This window comes from Gekko japonicus, unplaced genomic scaffold (assembly GCF_001447785.1).
Source record: "Gekko japonicus isolate JY-2015 unplaced genomic scaffold, Gekko_japonicus_V1.1 scaffold982, whole genome shotgun sequence".
NCBI lineage: Eukaryota > Metazoa > Chordata > Lepidosauria > Squamata > Gekkonidae > Gekko > Gekko japonicus.
The window spans coordinates 593058-613624 of record NW_015170919.1 but is presented as its reverse complement, the minus strand read 5'-3'; the positions used below and the strand labels follow the sequence as shown (position 1 = coordinate 613624).

The window sequence follows — 20567 nt, the reverse complement described above, 5'->3', positions numbered from 1 at the left end:
ACGCCTGATTCAGACCCTGTCTTGCAAGCTGCCGCTGAACCTGGTGGACTGCATCCGCTCCAAGAGCGAGCAGGAGAACGGCAACGGCCGAGACATCCTGATGCGGATGCTGGAGGTATTTGGTGCTTTAAGGCATGCGGGCTGCCCCCTTTGCATCCCTCCCCCCCAAAAAAAAAATAAATTGGAGGCATCTTCCTGTCTCCAAAGGGCGTTGAGAACACCAGGGTGAAAAGCGTGGGGTATTAACCCAATCTCCTCCTCCTCTAGAGTGAACTTGTCTCACTATTGACCAGATTACAAAGATATTTAAGACCGTTCAATCTCACTTGCAGCCCATGTTCATCTTTTCCCTCCCTCCTCTCCCCCCCTCCCCCGTCATCTTCCACGGTTTCAGCCTCAAAGCCCTCCTGTGCAGGTGTTCTAGCTGTGCCACCCCTCCTCACATGCTTTAGCCTCAGAATATGGGCATCGGCGGCTTGGGACGCTCGTTTTAGTCACAGAGGCGAGCATTGTCACAGCCGTCGGTTTTGCTGTGCCGTAGATTGCAAATCTGAGCCGGAAAAGAACTCTTCTCTGCGCCCCCCCCAACTCATCTTTGTGGGCTGCTTTTTCTCTGTCGCAGTTGCCGTGTGGCTTGGGGATGGTGAACAGGCAGTGGGTTAGCCTGGTCTCGCCAGAACTTGGAATCCAAGCGGGGTTAGCATGTGGACGGGAGACCACCAAGGACATCCGAAGTTGCTGTGCACAGGCAGCCAGTGGTAGATCACTTCTGAACATCTCTCGCCTCAAACATCCCTTGAAGGGTCAATCGTCACCTGACACCACGTACTTACTAGCAGCCCAAATAGCCCAGACTAGCCTGATCTCGTCAGATTTTGGAAGCTAAGCAGGGTCAGCCCTGCTCAGTACTTGGATGGAAGACTCACCGAGGAAGTCCAGGGTTGCTGCGCGGGAGGCAGGTGATGGCCGGCCACGTCTGCTCACGTCTCACCTTGAAAACCCTTTAGTGGGGTTTCCATAAGCCTATTGTGACTTGATGGCACTTAAGAGCAGTGTGAATAGTCTGGAGTCTAGTCTGAGCTTCTCAGGGTTCAGAAGCGAAGCAGAGTTGTGACAGGCTCCTTAGTCAGGTCACACCACACAGGGCTTCATAAGAAGATAACTGTTTATTAGTGGTTTCAGTACTAAAGAACACGTGTGCAGATTGTGTGAGGAATGGCCGTCAGTAGTAGGGCCTCTGACTTAGAGTGAAGTCAAACATTCCCCCTGGAAGCATAAGCTCTGACTTAGAGTGAAGTCAAACATTCCCCCTGGAAGCAAGCAGGCAGAGCAAAAAAGCTGTTAACTTTCCCAGCCATGTAAACTGCTGTGTAAACTGCAGCTGGAACATCTACAAGGCCAAACGAGAAGGAGGGCACCCCTCCACATTCCAGATCTATGATGGGGCTACCTGACAGGTTGTTACTTGGATGGGAGACCAGCAGTTTTTGTCCAGGGTCGCTACGCAGAGGCAGGCAATGGCAAACCGCCTCTTGTTTGTTTCCTGCCTTGAAAACTCTGTGGGGTCACTGTAAGTTCTCAGGGTGGGGTGGGGGCAACACACTTAAAAAGAAAAGAAGATGTTGGTGTTAACCTTTGAAGCCCTTAACAGTCTGGGACCCTCATACCTAGCGGACTGCCTCTCCCGTTACAACCCCCCATGCTCCATTTGGTCATTGTCTCAGGCCTCTTGCAGGTGCCTGGCTCTAGTCTTCTTCTTCTTGCCCCAGGATTGGCTCAGTTAGCTGTCACCACGGGAAGGGCCTTCTCAGTTGTGGCCCCTACCCTGTGGAATGCCCTCCCGGATGGCACCCGGGCCCTGCCAGACTTGTTCACTTTCTGCAGGACATGCAAGGCTGAATTGTTTAGGTTGGCCTTTGGAGGGTAACCACGTGTTTGCGCTGTTTTAACAGTGATTTGGCCATAGCCACGTATTTTAATGTTTTAATGTTAATATTTTATATTTGTTACTTGTTTTCATGTTGTTTTTGCCAATTTGGTGTAGTGGTTAAGTGCGCGGACTCTACTCTGGGAGAGCCGGGTTAGATTCCCCACTCCTCCACTCGCAGCTGATGGATGACCTTAGGCAAGCCACAGTTCTGGCAGAGTTGTTCTTGAAAAACAGCAGTTTCTGTCAGAGCTCTCTCAGCCCCGCTGACTTCACAGGGTGTCTGTTGTGGGGAGTGGGAGGGAAAGGAGTTCGTAAGCCGTCCTGAGACTCCGAGTGAAGGGCGGGGTATAAATCCAATCTCCTCCTTCTGCTCTTCTTCTTTTTAATGTTGTAAGTCACCATGAGACCCTTAGGGTGAGCAATAACTAAAACACCTAATAAATAAATAAATGAATGAAACCCCCTACCCCAATGACCCGAATTCTGCATCAAGGAAATCGGAATTTAGCAACCGGCATATGTCAGCATAATTTGAGAGAGCCCCGTTTGGGTGCATCAGGGTTTCTTCTCGCGTAGCAGGATGTTGTCCTTCCAGCTCCCAAACTTCAAACCACTATGCTGCATCGCAATGCAAATAAGTTTCATTTTAAAAGGGGAGCTAAAAACACAGTTCTTAAATGATGGTGTTCCAGGAGCAAACCACAGACTAATAATAACACAAAATTAATTCGTCGTGTTGATCAAAAAGCAGGAAGGCAGTATGTCTTCACTGTGTATCTTGGTAGTTGTTTTGTGGAATTTGTTTGCGTGTTTTGCCTGCCATTCCCAGTTTGGCATAGTGGTTAAGAGTGTGGTCTCTAATCTGGGAGAACCAGGTTTGATTTCCCACTCCTTCACATGCAGCTGCTGGTGTGACCTTGTGTCAGTCACAAGTTCTCTCGGAGCTGTACTCTCTAGAGCAGTCCTCGAAAGAGCTCTCTCAGCCCCACCTACCTCACAGGGTGTCTGTTGTGGGGAGGGGAAGGGAAAGGAGATTGTAAGCCGCTCTGAGACTCTGAGTGAAAGGTGGGGTATAAATCCAACTCCTCTTCTTTCCTTCCCCCCCTCCTCCAGGTTTTTGTCCTCAAATTCCACACTATCGCTCGCTACCAGCTCACGGTCATTTTCAAGAAGTGCAAGCCACAGTCCGAACTGGGGGCAGTGGAAGGAGCATTGCCGGGGGTCCCGGCCGGCGGCAACGCGGCTCCCGTCCCCGTCCCATCCCCCGCTCCCACCACACCCGTGGCCTCTGCGGCGGGACCCGTGTTCGAGAAGCAGGGGGAGAAGGAGAAGGAGGATAGGCAGACGTTCCAAGTCACCGATTGCCGGAGTCTGGTGAAGACCTTGGTGTGCGGCGTCAAGACGATCACGTGGGGCATCACCTCTTGCAAAGCACCCGGTGGTAATCTGGCACGGGATTTAATTGCATGATATGTAACCCATTGGAGGGGTGGGGGGACATGAAGACACTCACTCTCTGCAGTAAGAAGTAATTTTGCTTTTCGTTCCCCTTTCCCGCTCCTCTTTCAGAAGCACAGTTCATTCCTAACAAGCAACTTCAGCCGAAAGAGACGCAGATTTATATAAAATTGGTCAAATATGCAATGCAGGCTTTGGATATTTATCAGGTATGGAGCTTGACTGGTGCTGTGATTTATGTATGGTTGTGAGGAAACTGGGGGATCCCTTCAGCCTCCTTTGAGAGCCAGTTTGGTGTAGTGGTTAGGTGCGCGGACTCTAATCTGGGAGAACCGGGTTTGATTCCCCACTCCTCCACTTGCACCTGGCTGGATGACCTTGGGCAAGCCATAGTTCTGGCACAGCTGTTCTTGAAGAAAAAGAGCAGTTTCTGTCAAGAGTTCTCTCAGCCCCACCTACCTCACAGGGTGTCTGTTGTGGGGAGGGGAAGGGAAAGGAGACTGTAAGCCGCTCTGAGACAGCTTCGGGTAGTGAAGGGTGGGGTATCAATCCAATCTCTTCTCTTCTTTGGAAGCAAGGGGGTTTCTCCACTCCCGTTTTTTCACCCAGGCTCTTCTTTCCTCCCTGCCTTGGTTCAGGCGTGCAAACCCTGATTCATTTTTCGTGGCATGTGCTCTCTCTCACCTTCATATGATGCAAGTCAAACCTGAATACTTAAGTCTTTTAACTCTCATTTGTTGTGACGCCCATTTATGGGAGTCTCAACCAACAGGCCTGACTTAGGTGGTCCAGGCTAGCCTGATCTCATCAGATCTCAGAAGCTAAGCAGGGTCAGTCCATAAGAACATAAGAGAAACCAATGTTGGATCAGGCCAAAGGCCCATCCAGTCCAACACTCTGTGTCACACAGTGGCCAAAAGTGCCAGGAGCCGTCTGGAGGTCCAGCAGTGGGGCCAGGACACTAGAAGCCCTCCCATTGTTGCCCCCCCCCCCAGCACCAGGAATACAGAGCATCTCTGGCCTCAGACCGAGAGTTCCTATCTATACCTTGTGGCTAACAGCCACTGATGGACCTCTGCTCCATATGCTTATCATATGCTTATCCGGTAGAGCTTCCTCTCACTTTCAAAATGCAGTCCTCCCCAGGTGAAAAGGTATGCCAGGCCTCCATTCCTCACACAGAGTAAGCCTAGAAAAGAGGATGAGACAAGGAAGGCAGCCACAGGCAAGCTAAAAGGGAGTCCCTTCGGATCTGAGCCCCACCTCTGGAAAGGTCTGGGTTTATTAGGGGGTTGCCAGGCCATGTCCTGCAACCAGCGGCAGGAAGAAGAAGAAGAGAAAAGAAGAGATTGGATTTATATCTTGCCCTTCACGCGGAGTCTCAGAGCGGTTTACAATCTCCTTCCCTTCCACTCCCCACAACAGACACCCTGTGAGGTAGGATTGGGCTCCAGGGACACAGAGGGCACAGTGCGGCACACATTGTTGTGTCACTTCTGGGGGAAACCTGGAAGTGATGTAGTGTAACTTTCACCTGAGAACATAAGAGCATAAGAGAAGCAAGTGTTGGATCAGGCCAATGGCCCATCCAGTCCAACACTCTGTGTCACACAGTGGCCAGAAATACCAGGAGCCATCAGGAGGTCCAGCAGTGGGGCCAGGACACTAGAAGCCCTCCCACTGTTGCCCCCCCCTCCCCAAGCACCAAGAATACAGAGCATCCCTTGCCCCAGACCGAGAGTTCCCATCTATACCTTGTGGCTAATAGCCACTGATGGACCTCTGCTCCCTATGTTTATCCAATTTATCCCTCTAGTGGCCTCAGAGTGGGTAACAACAAATAGCTTACAAATCATTAAAACCATTGTAACAGTAATTTACTGTCTGAATTGAGTATCTCTGTCTCTCTCTGTGAACCATGGAGCTCCTTCCTCCTTGGCCTCATTCTTTCTTGGCCTTTTCTATACAGCTTTCTTGCTTCCTTTGTCCGGCTCTTGAGTTGGCAGACTGTGCCGCCCCCCCCCCCCAAACAGGTCATTGTTCTAGCAAAGGCCTCCGTCATTAACACGTGGAATCCACTGCCACAGGAAGTGGTGGCAGCTACAAGCGTAGGAAGCTTCAAGAGAGGATTGAAGAAACATCTGGAATAGAGGTCCCATCAGTGGCTATTAGCCACAGGGGATAGATGGAACACTGAGGCAGTGATGTTCTGTATTCTTGGTGCTTGGGGGGCAAGAGTGGGAGGGCTTCTGGAGTTCTGGCCCCACTGGTGGACCTCCTGATGGCACCTGGGTTTTGGCTGCTGTGGGACACACAGAGTGTTGGACCGGATGGGCCACTGACCTGATCCAACATGGCTTCTCTTATGTTTTCTTGCTTTCATAAGAACATAAGAGACGCCAATGTTGGATCAGGCCAAAGGCCCATCCAGTCCAACACTCTGTGTCACACAGTGGCCAGAAATACCAGTGCCATCAGGAGGTCCAGCAGTGGGGCCAGGACATTAGAAGCCCTCCCACTGTTGACCCCCCCCCCAAGCACCAAGAAGACAGAGCATCACTTGCCCCAGAGCCCCTAGCTATACCTTGTGGCTAATAGCCACTGATGGACCTCTGCTCCATATGCTTATCTAATTCCCTTTTGAAGCCGTCCATGCTTGTAGCACCCACCACTTCCTGTGGCAGTGAATTCCATGTGTTAATCACTCTTTGGGTGAAGAAGTACTTCCTTTTATCCGTTCTAACCCGACCGCTCAGCAATTTCATGGAGTGCCCACGGGTTCTTGTATTGTGAGAAAGGGAGAAAAGTACCTCTTTCTTTACCTGCTCTTTCCCATGCATAATCTTATAAACCTCGATCATGTCACCCCTCAGTCGTCTTTTCTCCAAGCTAAAGAGCCCTAAGCGCTTTAACCTTTCCTCATAGGGAAAGTGTTCCAACCCTTTTATCATTCGAGTTGCCCTTTTCTGCACTTTTTCCAAAGCTATAATATCCTTTTTAAGGTGTGGTGCCCAGAACTGCACACAGTATTCCAAATGAGGTCTCACCATTGATTTATATAGGGGCATTATTATATTGGCTGATCTGTTTTCAATACCCTTCCTAATAATCCCCAGCATAGCATTGGCCTTCTTTATTGCAGTCACACACTGTCTCGACATTTTCAGTGAGTTATCTACTACAACTCCAAGATCTCTCTCTTGATCTGTCTCTGCCAGTTCAGACCCCATCAATGTGTATTTATATTTAGGATTTTTGGCTCCAATGTGCATCACCTTGCAGTTGGCCACATTGAACCCCATTTGCCATGTTGACGCCCACTTGCCCATCTTTGACAGATCCCTTTGGAGTGCCTCACAATCCTCACTGGTTTTCACCACCCTGAACAACTTTGTATCATCCGCAAATTTAGCCACTTCACTGCTTACTCCCAACTCCAAATCATTAATGAACAAGTTAAAAAGCAGTGGACCAAGTACTGATCCCTGCGGTACCCCACTGCTTACCTCCCTCCACTGAGAAAATTGCCCATTTATACTCACTCTCTGATGCTCTGTCTTCTTGGTGCCGAGTGGAGCAACAGTGGGAGAGCTTTTGGAGCTCTGGCCCCACCAGTGGACCTCCTTGTGGCACCTGGGCTTTGGCCGCTGTGCGCCACAGAGCGTTGGACTGGATGGGGCATTGGCCTGATCCAACAATGGCTTCTCTTATTTCTTACATGTGTGTGGTTGCTTCTGAATCCTCACTGCGGTCACCTGTGCATTGTCTTCGTATTCCTTCTTGTGTGTTTTTCCATGTCTGGGAGAATTTTCCACGAACTCTTATGCTCCTTGAATGAGGTAGAAAGCTGATAACAGTGGAAGCAAGTCTAGTCTCGAATTAAAGGAAACGTCTTTCTTGCCCCAGGTTCAGATAGCCGGAAACGGGCAGACGTACATCCGAGTGGCGAACTGCCAGACGGTGCGGATGAAAGAAGAGAAGGAGGTGCTGGAGCACTTTGCCGGGGTCTTCACCATGATGAATCCTCTGACTTTCAAAGAGATCTTCCAGACGACGGTGCCGTACATGGTCGAAAGGATCTCGAAGAACTATGCCCTTCAGGTAGCATGTTTTGTGCACTTGACTATAACGGTAAACGACTGCAGAGGTTCTAGTTGGCCGGGAGGTTTTTCTCGGTTGGGATTTCTAGCACCACCCCCTCATGCGAGCCACTTGGGCTTTGGATTTGGTTTAAGGCTCCAGTATCAGAACGGCGCAAGCTTTTCTTAAAAAGTATTCCTATTAAATGCAGTGTCTCCTACCAGCAGTAGAAAATGGATATGGGTTTGGGAAGCTATTGATTGCTGTATGGTTTATCATTTTGGGACAAGGATGTAGTAGTGACTGCAGGAATAGATGAGGGCTTTGAAAGGGGACTGGACAGATCCGTGGAGGGGAGGGCTGTCAGTGGCTACAGACCACGGTGGCTAAAGGGAACCTCCACGTTCAGAGGCACTCAGCCTCTGGATCGTAGTGCCAGGAGGCAACATCTGGGATGCAGCAGTCTTGATGTCCTGTTGGCCTCCAGAGGAATCGGTTGGACACTCTGTGAGACCAGATGCTGGACTGCATGGACTGCTGGTCAGATCCAACAGGGTTCTTCTTGTCTTCCTCTCAGGGGAAAGCCTCAGCCTCTATACCCTCTTGTTGGCCCTCCAGAGGAACTGGCTGTCTAGTGTGTGAGATCAGATCCTGGACTGGATGGACCCCTGGTCAGATCCAGCAGGGTTCTTCTTATCAGAAGAAGACCTCAGACTCTATGCCCTGTGTGTTGGTGCCTGTGTGAGACAGGATGTTGCACTGGATGGACCACTGGTCTGATCCAGCAGGGCTCTTCTGATGTTCTTATCAAGGGAAGGCCTCAGCTTCTATGCCCTGTTGTTGGCCCTTCAGAGGAACTGGCTGGCCACTGTGTGAGACAGGATGCTGGACTGGATGGACCACTCGTCTGACCCAGCAGGGCTCTTCTGATGTTCTTATCAAGGGAAGGCCTCAGCTTCTATGCCCTGTTGTTGGCCCTTCAGAGGAACTGGCTGGCCACTGTGTGAGACAGGATGCTGGACTGGATGGACCACTGGTCTGATCCAGCAGGGCTTCTCTTACAATCTTACTGAGCAAGGCCTTTATACTGCGTTGTTGGACCTCCAGAAGAACTGATTGGCCCCTGTGTGAGTCAGGATGCTGGACTGGATGGACCACTGGTCTGATCCAGCAGGGCTTCTCTTACAATCTTACTGAGCAAGGCCTTTATACTGCGTTGTTGGACCTCCAGAAGAACTGATTGGATGGACTGGATGGACTTTCACTGGTCTGATCCAACAGGGTTATTCTGATGTTCTTAACTGAGAATGGGTTGCAGGGAGATCAGTAAAATAAAATCCGCAGTGTTAACAAACTTCTCGAGAATAATTTCAAATTCACAGCGGCATGTCCAATTCCCTCCCCCCTTTTTTGTGAGCAGAATTCCTTCTAATTGTGGTCTCTTGACAGATCGTTGCCAACTCCTTTCTGGCCAACCCCACAACCTCCGCTCTGTTCGCCACGATTCTGGTGGAGTATCTTCTGGACCGCTTGCCCGAAATGGGCTCCAATGTGGAGCTGTCGAACCTGTACCTCAAGCTCTTCAAGCTGGTCTTTGGGTCCGTTTCGCTCTTCGCTGCCGAAAATGAACAAATGCTGAAGGTAAAAAAGAAGTGAGCGGGTGGAAATGAAGGATCGTACTGTGTGGGTTCAGGGCACGTGCGTGGGTGGTGGTTTTTGGAATGGTTCTATTCCAAGCATCTAGGCCAGTGTGTTAGTGTGAGCTAGCTCACAGTTCTTTAGCCTCTGGCTCACACATTTTTGTTTCAGCTCAGGAAGGATGGCTCCAGAGCAAACTGTTTTATGCAGCAGCCAAATCGCTCGCTCACAACTTTAATGCCAGTCGCTCACAAAGCAGAATTTTTGCTCACAGGACTCCACAGCTTAGAGGGAGCATTGATCTAGGCTTCTGTGGAAATGTACTTCTGTGGTCCCATTTTGTGGGATAAGATGTTTATGCTTCATGCCTACACAGAAAAAAACACATCGAGATGATGGTTGGGATCGCCCCAAAAAACTACTTTGCAATTTGTGTCATCCAGAGAACTTTTATTGGTGCTTTCAGGTCAGGCCCTTCCTCTCTGCTACATGGTGAACTGTTTTCAGGAATGAGAGGAATTCTAAGAACAGTTTGTGTTACCCTCTGTGTCCATCAGTGTTCCCTCTAAGCTGAGTTAGTGTGAGCTAGTTCAGTTTTTTAGCCTCTGGCTCACACATTTTTGTCTCCGCTCAGGAAGGATGGCTTTGGAGCAAACTAATTGATGCAGTAGCCAAATCGCTCGCTCACAACTTTAATGCCAGTAGCTCATAAAGCAGAATTTTTGCTCACAAGACGCCACAGCTTGTGGGAGCATTGGTGTCCATGTGTCATTCAAAGAAGGGATCCGGCTGCGAATTTCACCAGGCTGGTGAAAGCTTTTAACGCTGTCGTCACAGTTCTTTGGCCACGATCCAGCATGCACTAATTGGCGTGGCACAGAGAATCCTCTTGTACCGGACTTCTCACAGCAGTGGGCTTTAATTTCCGAAACGTGATTAAAAAAAAAGAATTACGTTGCACGGTATTTGTTCGTCTGCCAGGAAGTCCTGTTTCACCAGTGGGGTAATTTAATCTGAAGAAGAGCCGCCCATTAAAGATATGCCGGGGCGTTCCTTACATGCCGCCCTTCGTGTCCCGCTCGTTCTGCCGCCGCCAGATCCAAGGTCACTTTCATTTCATAAACCGGCGTATCCAATTTAAATGGCGTGATGTACGGCTGCCGCCACTCCATTCCTGTTAAATGATTTGATTCTCAGGGACTGATGGTGTGGCCTCGAGCAGACAATTTAATTTGAATCATGAGAGCTGTTCAGCAGCAGTGGCAGAGCAAGGTCTGGCACCTTTAAGACATTAATATCACCCGTAATTATTTCAGAGGTCGGACCTGGGACGAGTCAGTTTGTGTGTGTGTTTCTCTCTGTCTCCTTTCGTGGAAGCTCTCCCAAGGCTTTTAAGTGTTTCTAGGGGCTGTGAGGGTGTCCGAACATAAACACCAACGTTCTAACAGCACGATGAGCAGCCGTGTTAGTCTGTCTGCAGCTGCAGAAAAGAGCAGGAGTCCAGTCGCACCGTAAAGACCAACAAAATTTGTGTCAGGGGATGAGCTTTCATGAGTCACTGCTCACTCCTTCAGATCTAACAGCAGAGATGTTGGAGGCACTGAACCTTGATCTGGACCAGTATAGAAAGTAGACAGAGCTTTGATCCATTCCACACCCTGTTTGGCTATGTCAGGAGTGCCCAACGTTGTTGTTGTTGTTGTTGTTGCAATGATACAAACTTTAACAATTTAATAACAGCATTTCAAAGACTGAACTGAAGACAATTGCGACCGTTTGCTTCCTGTTAAGGAAACCCATTTGGTTTTCAGATTAGCCAGCTCAGTTAAGCGAACAACTAAAAGCAGGTCTGGAAAAGGAAAGAATACAGAACACAAAAGCTGGGAACAGTACAGAGGAAGCACACTGCAAAAGGGGAGATCCTCACTGCAAACCTATTCAGTATCTGTGTCGAGAGAGAGGGGCTTAAAACGTTCCGATGCTTCCGTACCAGTGCTCCCTCTAAGCTGTGGAGTCTTGTGAGCAAACATTCTACTTTGTGAGCGATTGGCATTAAAGTTGTGAGCGAGCGATTTGGCTGCTGTATAAATTAGTTTGCTCTGGAGCTCTCCTCCCTGAGCTGAAACAAAAATGTGTGAGCCAGAGGCTAAAGAACTGTGAGCTAGCTCACACTAACTCAGCTTAGAGGGAGCACTGTTCTGTACCGTTGAAAAACCCTGCCTGGTAGACAAACACAGACTTTATTAAACTGTATTCAGTTGTAGGTCACAGTCATGAAGGAAGTTCCCCTGTTCAAGCCCCATGGAAAGGGCACCCAACCTTTTTGAGCCCGCAAGCAACTTTGGAATTCTGACACAGGGTGGTGGGTGTGGCCACAAGATGGCTGCCACAGGAGGTGGAGCCAATTACAGCACGTCAGGCAGATGACGCATAGTAGTAACTGTAACATTCCATCCAAGGAGCTCTTTTTCATGAGATGGCTTGTTCAAAACCAACACACTGTTTAAAAATATTTTCTGCCATACACACAACTTCCCTTCAGACGCTTCGTGGAGATCCTTGTGCTGCCATGGCCGCTGCTGCTGAAGCATCTGTTTAAACATTGGCTCAGCCAGAGCTCCCGTGGCCAATCAGAAGCTTTTCTGGGCAAAAGCTCTGCTTTCTGAAAACTCTTGACAGGTGTCAGGAAAGGTGTCCGTGGGTGTTACGGCTCCAGAGGGCACCATGTCGGGGACCTCAGAGCTGCGGCATCCGAACTTAGTCCTGCAGACTGAGGTTTTATTGGTTAGCACCAAACTGGGATTTCAGACCAGGGGTTTGTACCGGATTGGTTAACTGTAATTTGTAGTAACCGTAGCTTATTGAATTTTCACAGGTGCAAGGAAGGTGTGTATGTGTGATTTTCACTGATTGTCCTCCTCCCAGGACCAAGGACCGCCAGAAATGTGTGTGTGGGGGAATCGGGGGGGGGGGAAGTCTCCCTCACTTGCACCTGTGGAAATTCTAGCCCACATTCCCAGTGACCTATGGACATCTTCTTGCTGATTTTTTAGAATCTGACAAGAAAGGAGTTCAGCTCTTAAATCTTTGCCATGTTTGGGGGTTTTTTTGTTTATTTTTTACAGCCGCACTTGCACAAGATCGTGAACAGCTCCATGGAGCTTGCGCAGACGGCGAAGGAGCCCTACAACTATTTCTTGCTCCTCCGGGCACTCTTCCGGTCGATCGGCGGTGGGAGCCACGATCTCCTCTACCAGGAATTCCTCCCCTTGTTGCCGAACTTACTACAAGGTCAGAGCCAAATCCCCCCCCCTCGTTTTTTGCCGTTTGTCTTCTCACGTGAATTGGTTGCCCGAGACCATTGGATTGCTAAAAAAAAAGGAGAAAAAGTAGCGTTTGGTAGTGAATCCCATTTGGTTCCGGTTTCGAAGCATGGCGCCTGGCTGCAGAACCATGTCTTTTTAAGTGAGATGTTAACAGGCTTTAACCTTTCAGGAGGGTAGCCATGTTGGTCTGGAGAAGAACAGCTAGATTTGACTTCAGTAGCGCCTAAGGTTGTCGGGTGCTTACCTTCTGCTGCTGGTGGTGGTGGGGGGTCTATGCTTCTTTCTGGGATTTCCCAGAAGTGACGTCATTGCACTGGGCGTATCATGTGAGGGGCGGTCTAGCATTTGGCCAAAAACTCTAGGATCACCATAGAGTTTTTAGCCAAATGCTAAGAGCATCCCCTGCGCAACGTGCCCGGCGTGATGGCGTCACTTCTGGATGACATTATCGTGCTGAGCGTGGCGGGGCTCTTCGGGGCGGGGCTCCCCCATTGGCCAGCTGGCCGACAGCTGATTGGGGCTTCCGAAACTGGGGGAACCCCCGCCCCCATCGGTGGAATGACAACCCTAGCAGCACCTTAGAGACCAACAAGATTTTCAGGGTATGAGCTTTCGAGAGTCAAAGTATCTGACCAAGGGAGCTTTGAATCCCAAAAGTGTATATGCCGAAAATCCCTAAAGTCCCTAAAGTGCTACTGGGCTTGAATCTACAATTTAGGTTCGATTTTCCCGTAGCTGTTCTCAGGTCAGTAACTTGGCACCCTTTGTTTGATTTATTGATTAATTCAGCTTCCTTCCTCCAGAGAGTAAAGGCAATTCTTGATGTGTTCCTAGCTGGGGGAGAGTTCTTTGCGAGTGGGACAGCTGTGCCTTTAACAGGTCCTTGGTTGTTTGGAGGGAATCTTTACTCACCATAGGTGTCTAGGAAGCAACTTTGTAAAAGCCTGCCTTGTAATACCTTGCCCGCTTCCTTACGATGCCATCCACTCTGTTCATATGGCGCCTCCTCCATTTGGGGTTCAGCGGTACAAGGACTGCTTTGCATTACAAAGGTCCCAGGCTCAGTCCCTGGGATCTTCATTTAAAAAAGGTAGCAGGTGATGGGAAATACCTTTGCCGTAGACCCTGAAATGCTGCTGCCAGTCAGAGAAAAGAATGACAAGAGCCAGTTTGGTGTAGTGGTTAGGAGAACCGGGTTTGAGTCCCCACTCCTCCACATGCAGCCAGCTGGTGTGACCTTGGGTCAGTCACAAGTTGTGTCAGAGCTGTTCTCTCAGAATGCTCACAGCCCCACCTACCTCACAGGGTGTCTGCTGTGGGGAGGGGGAAAGGAGATTGTAAGCACCTCTGAGAGTCCAAGTGAAGGGCTGGGTATAAACCCAATCTCCTCTCTTCTTTTCTCTTCTTGATGGTTGCCAGATCTGACTCAGTGTAGAGGACACTGTGTGTGTTCATGAGAACGCTAAGCAAACTGCCTTGAATTTCATTGATCTGGTGACTCGTCTAATCCTGTGGTCTGGTTGGAAGCAGAGGGGGAAGGGGGTTGAGGGTCAAAAGGGGCTTCTCGGCATCTTGGATAAGAGAAGCTTTGGGATTCTGGGAGCCCTCAGATACAAATGACTGTTAATTGAATCGGGTCTCTTGTTTAATTAATATTTGTGGTCTGGAGATCATTTGTAATTCTGGGAGAATTCCAGGTCATACCTGGAGGTTGGCAATCCTAAATCTATCCCATATACTCGGAGCTCTAGTCTGGGAGAACCGGGTTTGATTCCCCACTCCTCCACATGCAGTTGCTGGAATGACTTTGGGTCAGTCACAAGTTCTTTCAGAGCTGTTCTCTCAAGGACAGTCCTTGAGAGAGCTCTCTCCGCCCCACCTACCTCACAGGGTGTCTGTTGTGGGGAGGGGAAGAGAAAGGAGGTTTGTCAGCCACTCTGAGACTCCTTCGGGTAGTGAAGGGCGGGGTATAAATCCAATCTCTTCTTTGGTGTAGTGGTTAAGTGTGTGGACTGTAATCTGGGAGAACTGGGTTTGATTCCACACTCCTCCACTTGCAGCTGCTGGATGACCTTGGGCAAGCCATAGTTCTGACAAAAGCTGTCCTTGAAAGGGCAGTTCTGGAAAGAGCTCTCTCAGCCCCACCTGCCTCACAGGGTGTCCGTTGTGGGGAGGGGAAGGGAAAGGAGTTTGTAAGCTGCTCTTAGACTCCAAGCAAAGGGTGGGGTACAAAATCCAGTCTCCTCCTCCTCTTCTTCTTCGTAAAAATGTCTGTTTAGAGACTGGTGTTAAATACAGCTGTGAGGAATTGTTAGCTAAAAACATTTTAAATACGTTTGAAGTGTGGCAACTTGAATTTTTTTTGGGGGGGGTTATTTTGATACCCCCCCCCGGTCACCTTTTCCAGGTCTGAACATGCTGCAGAGCGGTTTGCACAAGCAACACATGAAGGACTTGTTCGTGGAGCTCTGCCTCACGGTACCGGTCCGGCTGAGCTCCCTGCTCCCGTACTTGCCGATGCTGATGGATCCCTTGGTGTCGGCCCTAAACGGGTCTCAGACCCTGGTGAGCCAGGGCTTGCGGACGCTGGAGCTGTGCGTGGATAACCTGCAGCCGGACTTCCTGTACGATCACATCCAGCCTGTGCGAGCGGAACTGATGCAGGTAAAGCAGCAGTGAGTAGAAATGTCCACTAGAGATTGCCGTCCGTTCAGATTTTGATGCGGGTTCATTTTGGCAGTAGCCATATTGTGAAACAGGTAAAATAGGATTTTGTATTTTTAATATGTGCGTGTGTGAGAGTGTATGTGTGCACCTGGAAGTCATGGCGACCTCTGGTGGCTGACCCCTACTGGGGGCCTGGAGGATATTCAGAGAGGTGGCTGAGTAAAGCCTGCCCCCACCTTCTGACTGCTGGTATTCCAAGGAGGTCTCTCATCCAAGTACTTGCCAGAGGTGACCTTGCTTTGCTTCCGCGATCTGATGAGATCGGACTTGCCTGGGCTATCCAAGTCAGGGTGTAAATTAGGATTTTGGGCCTTCTTATTGTGTTGATAAGAAAGCAGTTGGTTACCCCACGTATGTGTAAACTAGGTCTTTTTCAAAAATTAAGAAAATTCCAGTGTGTTGTCAATTAGGCCGTCTTTCTTACTGTCCACGGGCTGTTCAGAAGCAGAAAAATGCTATTATAATATTAATAATGTATGTAAAATCTCAACATACTTCATCCTAATATATCGAACAGCTTAAAGGTTAGACTCTAAATATATTATACACAGGACGTTAACTTGACCTGTATTTATTCACTGTGTGGCAGAATTACACTCAGGAAGCATATCATAATATAAAATATATAACTAAGTTTATACAGTGGGTATACAGATGGATCGAACAGTCCCCCTAAATACTAATGTCTAAATTTTCAGTCCACTCATTCGCAGTTGGGGAAAATTCAAAGAGCTCCATCACATCTCCCTGGAGAGCATGATGCTCACATTCCTGTGACAGATGAAAAATACTTGACCCGTATTTTCATTGCAAAGAACAAATGCAATCATTCTTTGTTCAACCCCCGCTAGTATGATTCTGAATCAACCAACAATAGTGTGTTCCTGTTTTATTGTCATTAATGTACATTTTTGCCCCACCTTCCTTCAAGGAGGCAAGGCAGTAAACATAATTCTCTCCTTGTCCATTTTAGCCTCACAACCTCACAACAACCCAACCAGGTAGGCTGGGCTGAGAGAGTCTTGACTGGCTTATGGTGAGCCCCTGAGCTTTATGGCAGTGTAGCGATCTGAACCGAAGTCTCTCAAGATCCTAGTCTGGCTTCCTAACTGATATATCATGCTGCCTTTTACCGTGCTCTAGAACAGCAGTGCTATCACATTTGTATGTTTAGAAGTGGTTTGTGGCACTGCTGTTAGTATTTTGAATTCATTCGGCCCACCCCAACTTGTTCTGGTGTCCCATTGACATTTTTTGTTACTGCTGTAAAAGTTGTGGAGTCAATTTTCTTTTAAAAAATATTTTCTGAAGGAAAGATTTGAGGTTTTGTACCCTGCGAAAGTAATGTAATGTAAAAATATTGTATTTTGGCTTGGAAATAGTATGTGTCTGGGGGATGAAATCCTCATTCCTCCTTCTCAGTCTGCAACATTACTGTAGAGAGAAGAGCCTTTACACCCTTTGGGATCTTTCCCCTCCTTCAGTATAGGCTTTTTAAAATTTATCATTATTTATTTGAAGCATTCCTGTGCTGCTTTCCCGCCCCAATACGGTCCCTAGGGCAGTGAAAACTCCAAACATTAATGCGGCGTTTAAAATACTTAGACTTTGATAAAAACATGTAAACGTACCCACCCAACACAACCAGGGAAGAGGGCCCATAAGCCCCTTTATGACCTGAGACTCTGAAGTCCGGGGTTGTTACCGCAGAGGCAGGCAATGAGAAAACCGACTCTCTTTGTCTCTTGCCTTGACCTGGATAGCCCAGGCTAGCCCAATATTGTCAGATCTCGGAAGCTAAGCAGGGTTGGCCCTGGGCAGTACCTGCGTAGGAGACGGCCGGGGCAGTGCTGGGTCACGAGGCAGAGGCAGGCAGCGGCAAACCGGCTCTCTTTGTCTCTTGCCCTGACCTGGATGGCCCAGGCTAGCCTGATTTCATTGGATCTCGGAAGCGAAGCAGGGCCGGCCCCGGTTCGTACTTGGATGGGCGACCACCAAGAATCATGGTGCAGGGTCATGGTGCAGAAGCAGGCAATGGCGAGTCGCCTCTGAACCTCTTCTTGCCTCGAAAACCCCACGGGGTCGCCATGAGTTGACTGTGACTTCACGCACTTCCCACCGCCATTTTATTTTTGGTTTTAACTGAAAGTACTTTTAGCTGTTATTGTAATTTGCTACATTTGGAAAAATGTATTTATTTATTTATTTGAATTTTATCCCTCCCTCCCTGCCAAGGCATGTAAGAGGTATATATAATATATGTATATTTCATTTACGAGCTGCCTTGAACTATGCAGAAAAGTGGGATATAAATGTTTTGATAAATAAACAAGGGTCTGGAAATAACACAGAGTGCCCATGCTGCGTTGTGCTTGCCATGTGGGGAGAAACGAACCCTCTGAGGCAACAGGTTGCAGGTATTTTACCGCACTTTATTAGCTGCCCGGGGGAGGGAGGAATTTGAGGCGTTATTGGTTCAATCACGTGTCGTAAGTTGAGTTAAGCCGCTGGCAAAGGTGCTTTATAAACGTTCTCAATCCGCAAGTCATAAAACATCTCCTCTGAAAGGCCTTGTGGCGGACCCTTCGCAACCCCGCCGAGACCATTTCCCACGTCGCATACCGGGTCCTCGGCAAGTTTGGCGGAAGCAACCGGAAGATGCTGAAGGAGTCCCAGAAGCTGCAGTACGTGGTGACCGAGATCCAAGGGCCCAGCATCACGGCTGAGTTCTCTGACTGCAAAGCGTCCATCCAGCTCCCCATGGAGAAGGTCAGATTCGTTCTTTAGCCATCGAACTGCTTTTGAAATACACGTGTTCAGGCACTGTTCGTACGACGATGCTAAACGAGTCGTGCTTCTTGAACTCGCTACACCTACGAATAATTTCTTCTGGATTCTTAGAACAAAGTTGGAGTCCAGCTTTTAAGACCAACAGGTTTAATTTTGGATGTAAACGCTCGTGTTCTTTCTCGGGCCAGGGACCACCAGGAAGTTCTTATTTCCTGAGCGGTGGTCCTGAAGGTTTGTGAACTGAGAGTGGTGGTCCTGAAGGTTTGTGGGTCCCTGACCGCTAAGGTCAAAACCAACACCTCAAACCTGATCTGGTGCTCCACCAGAAGCCAGTGCAGCTCACGCAGCACAGGTTGGATATGTGCCATCCGTGGATTCCCCATAAGCACCTGTGCGGCCACGTTCTGGACCAGTCGGAACTTCCGGGTCAGTGGTTCTAAGTACTGCTCTCCTGGCCAGGTTCTTGTGGGTTGACCTGGCAAACAGTCTCTGTTTACAGAGTGATGAAGGACCGGTAGGTTTAAAAGAAAATTCCTTTGGCTCTAGAAGCCAGCTCGAAAATTTAGGAGCCTGACTTATATTTCTGCCTTCAAGGTTACTTATGACCATATTTTCTTACTCTTGCTGCCACAAAAAAAGACGAGGCTTCACAGTGAGATTTGTAGGTGCCAGGGTGCTTTTTATTGATCCAGCTCCGGTTTAAGATTCAGGGGCAATCCTGTTCAGAGCTGTGCCTTCCTAAGTCCATGGAAGGACTTAGGGCTTAGGATGGTGCTGTAACTCTAGTCACCTGTGATGTATGCCTACAGGGACATGGCTTCCCCATATTGGGTTTTCCTTCTACTAAATGGGGCCCCTGGGATAGGAATAAGCCCCAGTTATCCACAGGAATCAACAGCTTTAAAAGAGGATGAGATAGATTCATGGAGGATAAATCTATCAGTGGCTAACTAGCCATGGTGGCTGAGGTGGACCTCCACATTCAGAGGCACTAAGCCTCCGAATATCAGAGCCAGGAGACAACATTGGGGGAAGGCCTTGGCCACCATGCCCTGTTGTTGGCCCTCCAGACTAATTAGTTGGCCACTGTGTGACACAGGATGCTGGACTAGATGGACCCTCACTGGTCTGATCCAGCAGGGCTCTTCTGATGTTCTTAACCCATGGAAGGCCTTGACCTGTATGCCCTGTTGTTGGCCCTGCAGAGGAACTGGTCGGCCACGATGTAAAGACAGGATGCTGGGCTAGATGGACTATTGGTCTGATCCTTAAGGGCTCTTCTCATGTTATTATGTTAAAAGTGAAGATGGGAGGAGCCAGGCACAAGCTGGGCTTGTGTGTATTTTGTTTTCCATTCACAAATTGGGATTCTTTGGTTTGCTCAAGGAAGCATTTCCTGCTTTTTAGGCCATCGAGACCGCTTTGGACTGCCTGAAGAGCGCTAACACGGAGCCGTACTATCGACGGCAGGCGTGGGAAGTGATCAAATGCTTCCTGGTGGCCATGATGAGTTTGGATGACAACAAACATGCCTTGTATCAACTCCTGGCTCATCCCAAGTACGGTGTTTCTTTGTTTCTAAAAATTGCACTTGTGGAAATATGAATTTCAAAACGGTGGCCATGTTGTTCTGCAGTAGAATATCGCCAGTAGCACTTTAGAGACCTGATGAAAGGAACTTTGATTTTTGAAAGATTATTATCTTATAATGGGGTTGTGATGCGTCAGACTCAACTGTGCGACTGAACAATAACAACAACAAATCTGAAAATCATATTGGCCCCTTAGGTTCTACTGGAATCGAATGTAGCTCAAAATCTGAGGTTGACCGTCCAGCCAATTCCCTGGTTTAGGGGGTACCCATAAAATGGCTGCCACGGCTTACCTTCCTTCGTGCAGTGAAGATCTTCGTTCTGTGAAGGCAGCTGCTGTTAGAGCAAACATTTCTTTTTAAATGGAACTCCTTAAAAAATTAAGTTTATTTAATACATTCTACATGCACATCACTCCAAAAGAAAAGATAAATTCAAAATATTCTGGGGTGCACAGTACATTTTAACAGTAAAATTAATAAAAACAGTGACATGCAACCAAGGCAAGAAGGACCTCTTCTGCACCCTTTTCCCCTGAAGTACCTGGGACCTGCCAACAAAGAAAAGAAAAAACTGAAAATTTAAAAAAAAAAAATCTGCGCAGTCAATGAGATTCCCAGTAGCCAATTGGAAGCCTTGGCGGGCAAAAGCCCCACCTGGCCTTGCCCACTTTCCAAAAACGCTCAGTGGGTACCAAAAGAGGTGTCGGCGGGCACCATGTCAGGGACCCTTGCCCCAGCTTCTCCTCTTGTGCTGAGAATGCTGAATAGTGCATGATTAAAATGATCAGCTGCCTTGTATCTTGGCAGAACATTGGCTTACCTTTACAAGAGAGCCAGTGTGGTGTGGTGGTTAAAAGCGGCAAACTCTAATCTGGAGAACCAGGTTTGAGTCCCCACTCCTCCTCCACATGCAGCAAGCTGGGGGACCTTGGGTCAGTCACAAGTTCTCTCAGAGCTGTTCTCTCATGAGCAGTTCTCTCAGAGCTCTCAGCCTCACCTACCTCACAGGGCATTTGTTGTGAGG

The 20567-nt window shown here is 48.6% G+C and overlaps 1 protein-coding gene across 1 annotated transcript in view; it reads left to right on the top strand.

Moving 5' to 3' along the window:
• The window catches only part of TRRAP (transformation/transcription domain-associated protein), a 241741-nt gene that overhangs the window by 21351 nt on the left and 199823 nt on the right, over positions 1 to 20567 (top strand). Inside the window, exons 15-23 of the mRNA XM_015418766.1 lie at positions 34 to 115; positions 3044 to 3371; positions 3500 to 3597; positions 7295 to 7489; positions 8918 to 9109; positions 12232 to 12397; positions 14840 to 15096; positions 17728 to 17928; positions 19357 to 19508. Coding sequence (XP_015274252.1) covers positions 34 to 115; positions 3044 to 3371; positions 3500 to 3597; positions 7295 to 7489; positions 8918 to 9109; positions 12232 to 12397; positions 14840 to 15096; positions 17728 to 17928; positions 19357 to 19508 — 1671 coding nt within the window. The remainder of the gene's footprint in view (positions 1 to 33; positions 116 to 3043; positions 3372 to 3499; positions 3598 to 7294; positions 7490 to 8917; positions 9110 to 12231; positions 12398 to 14839; positions 15097 to 17727; positions 17929 to 19356; positions 19509 to 20567) is intronic.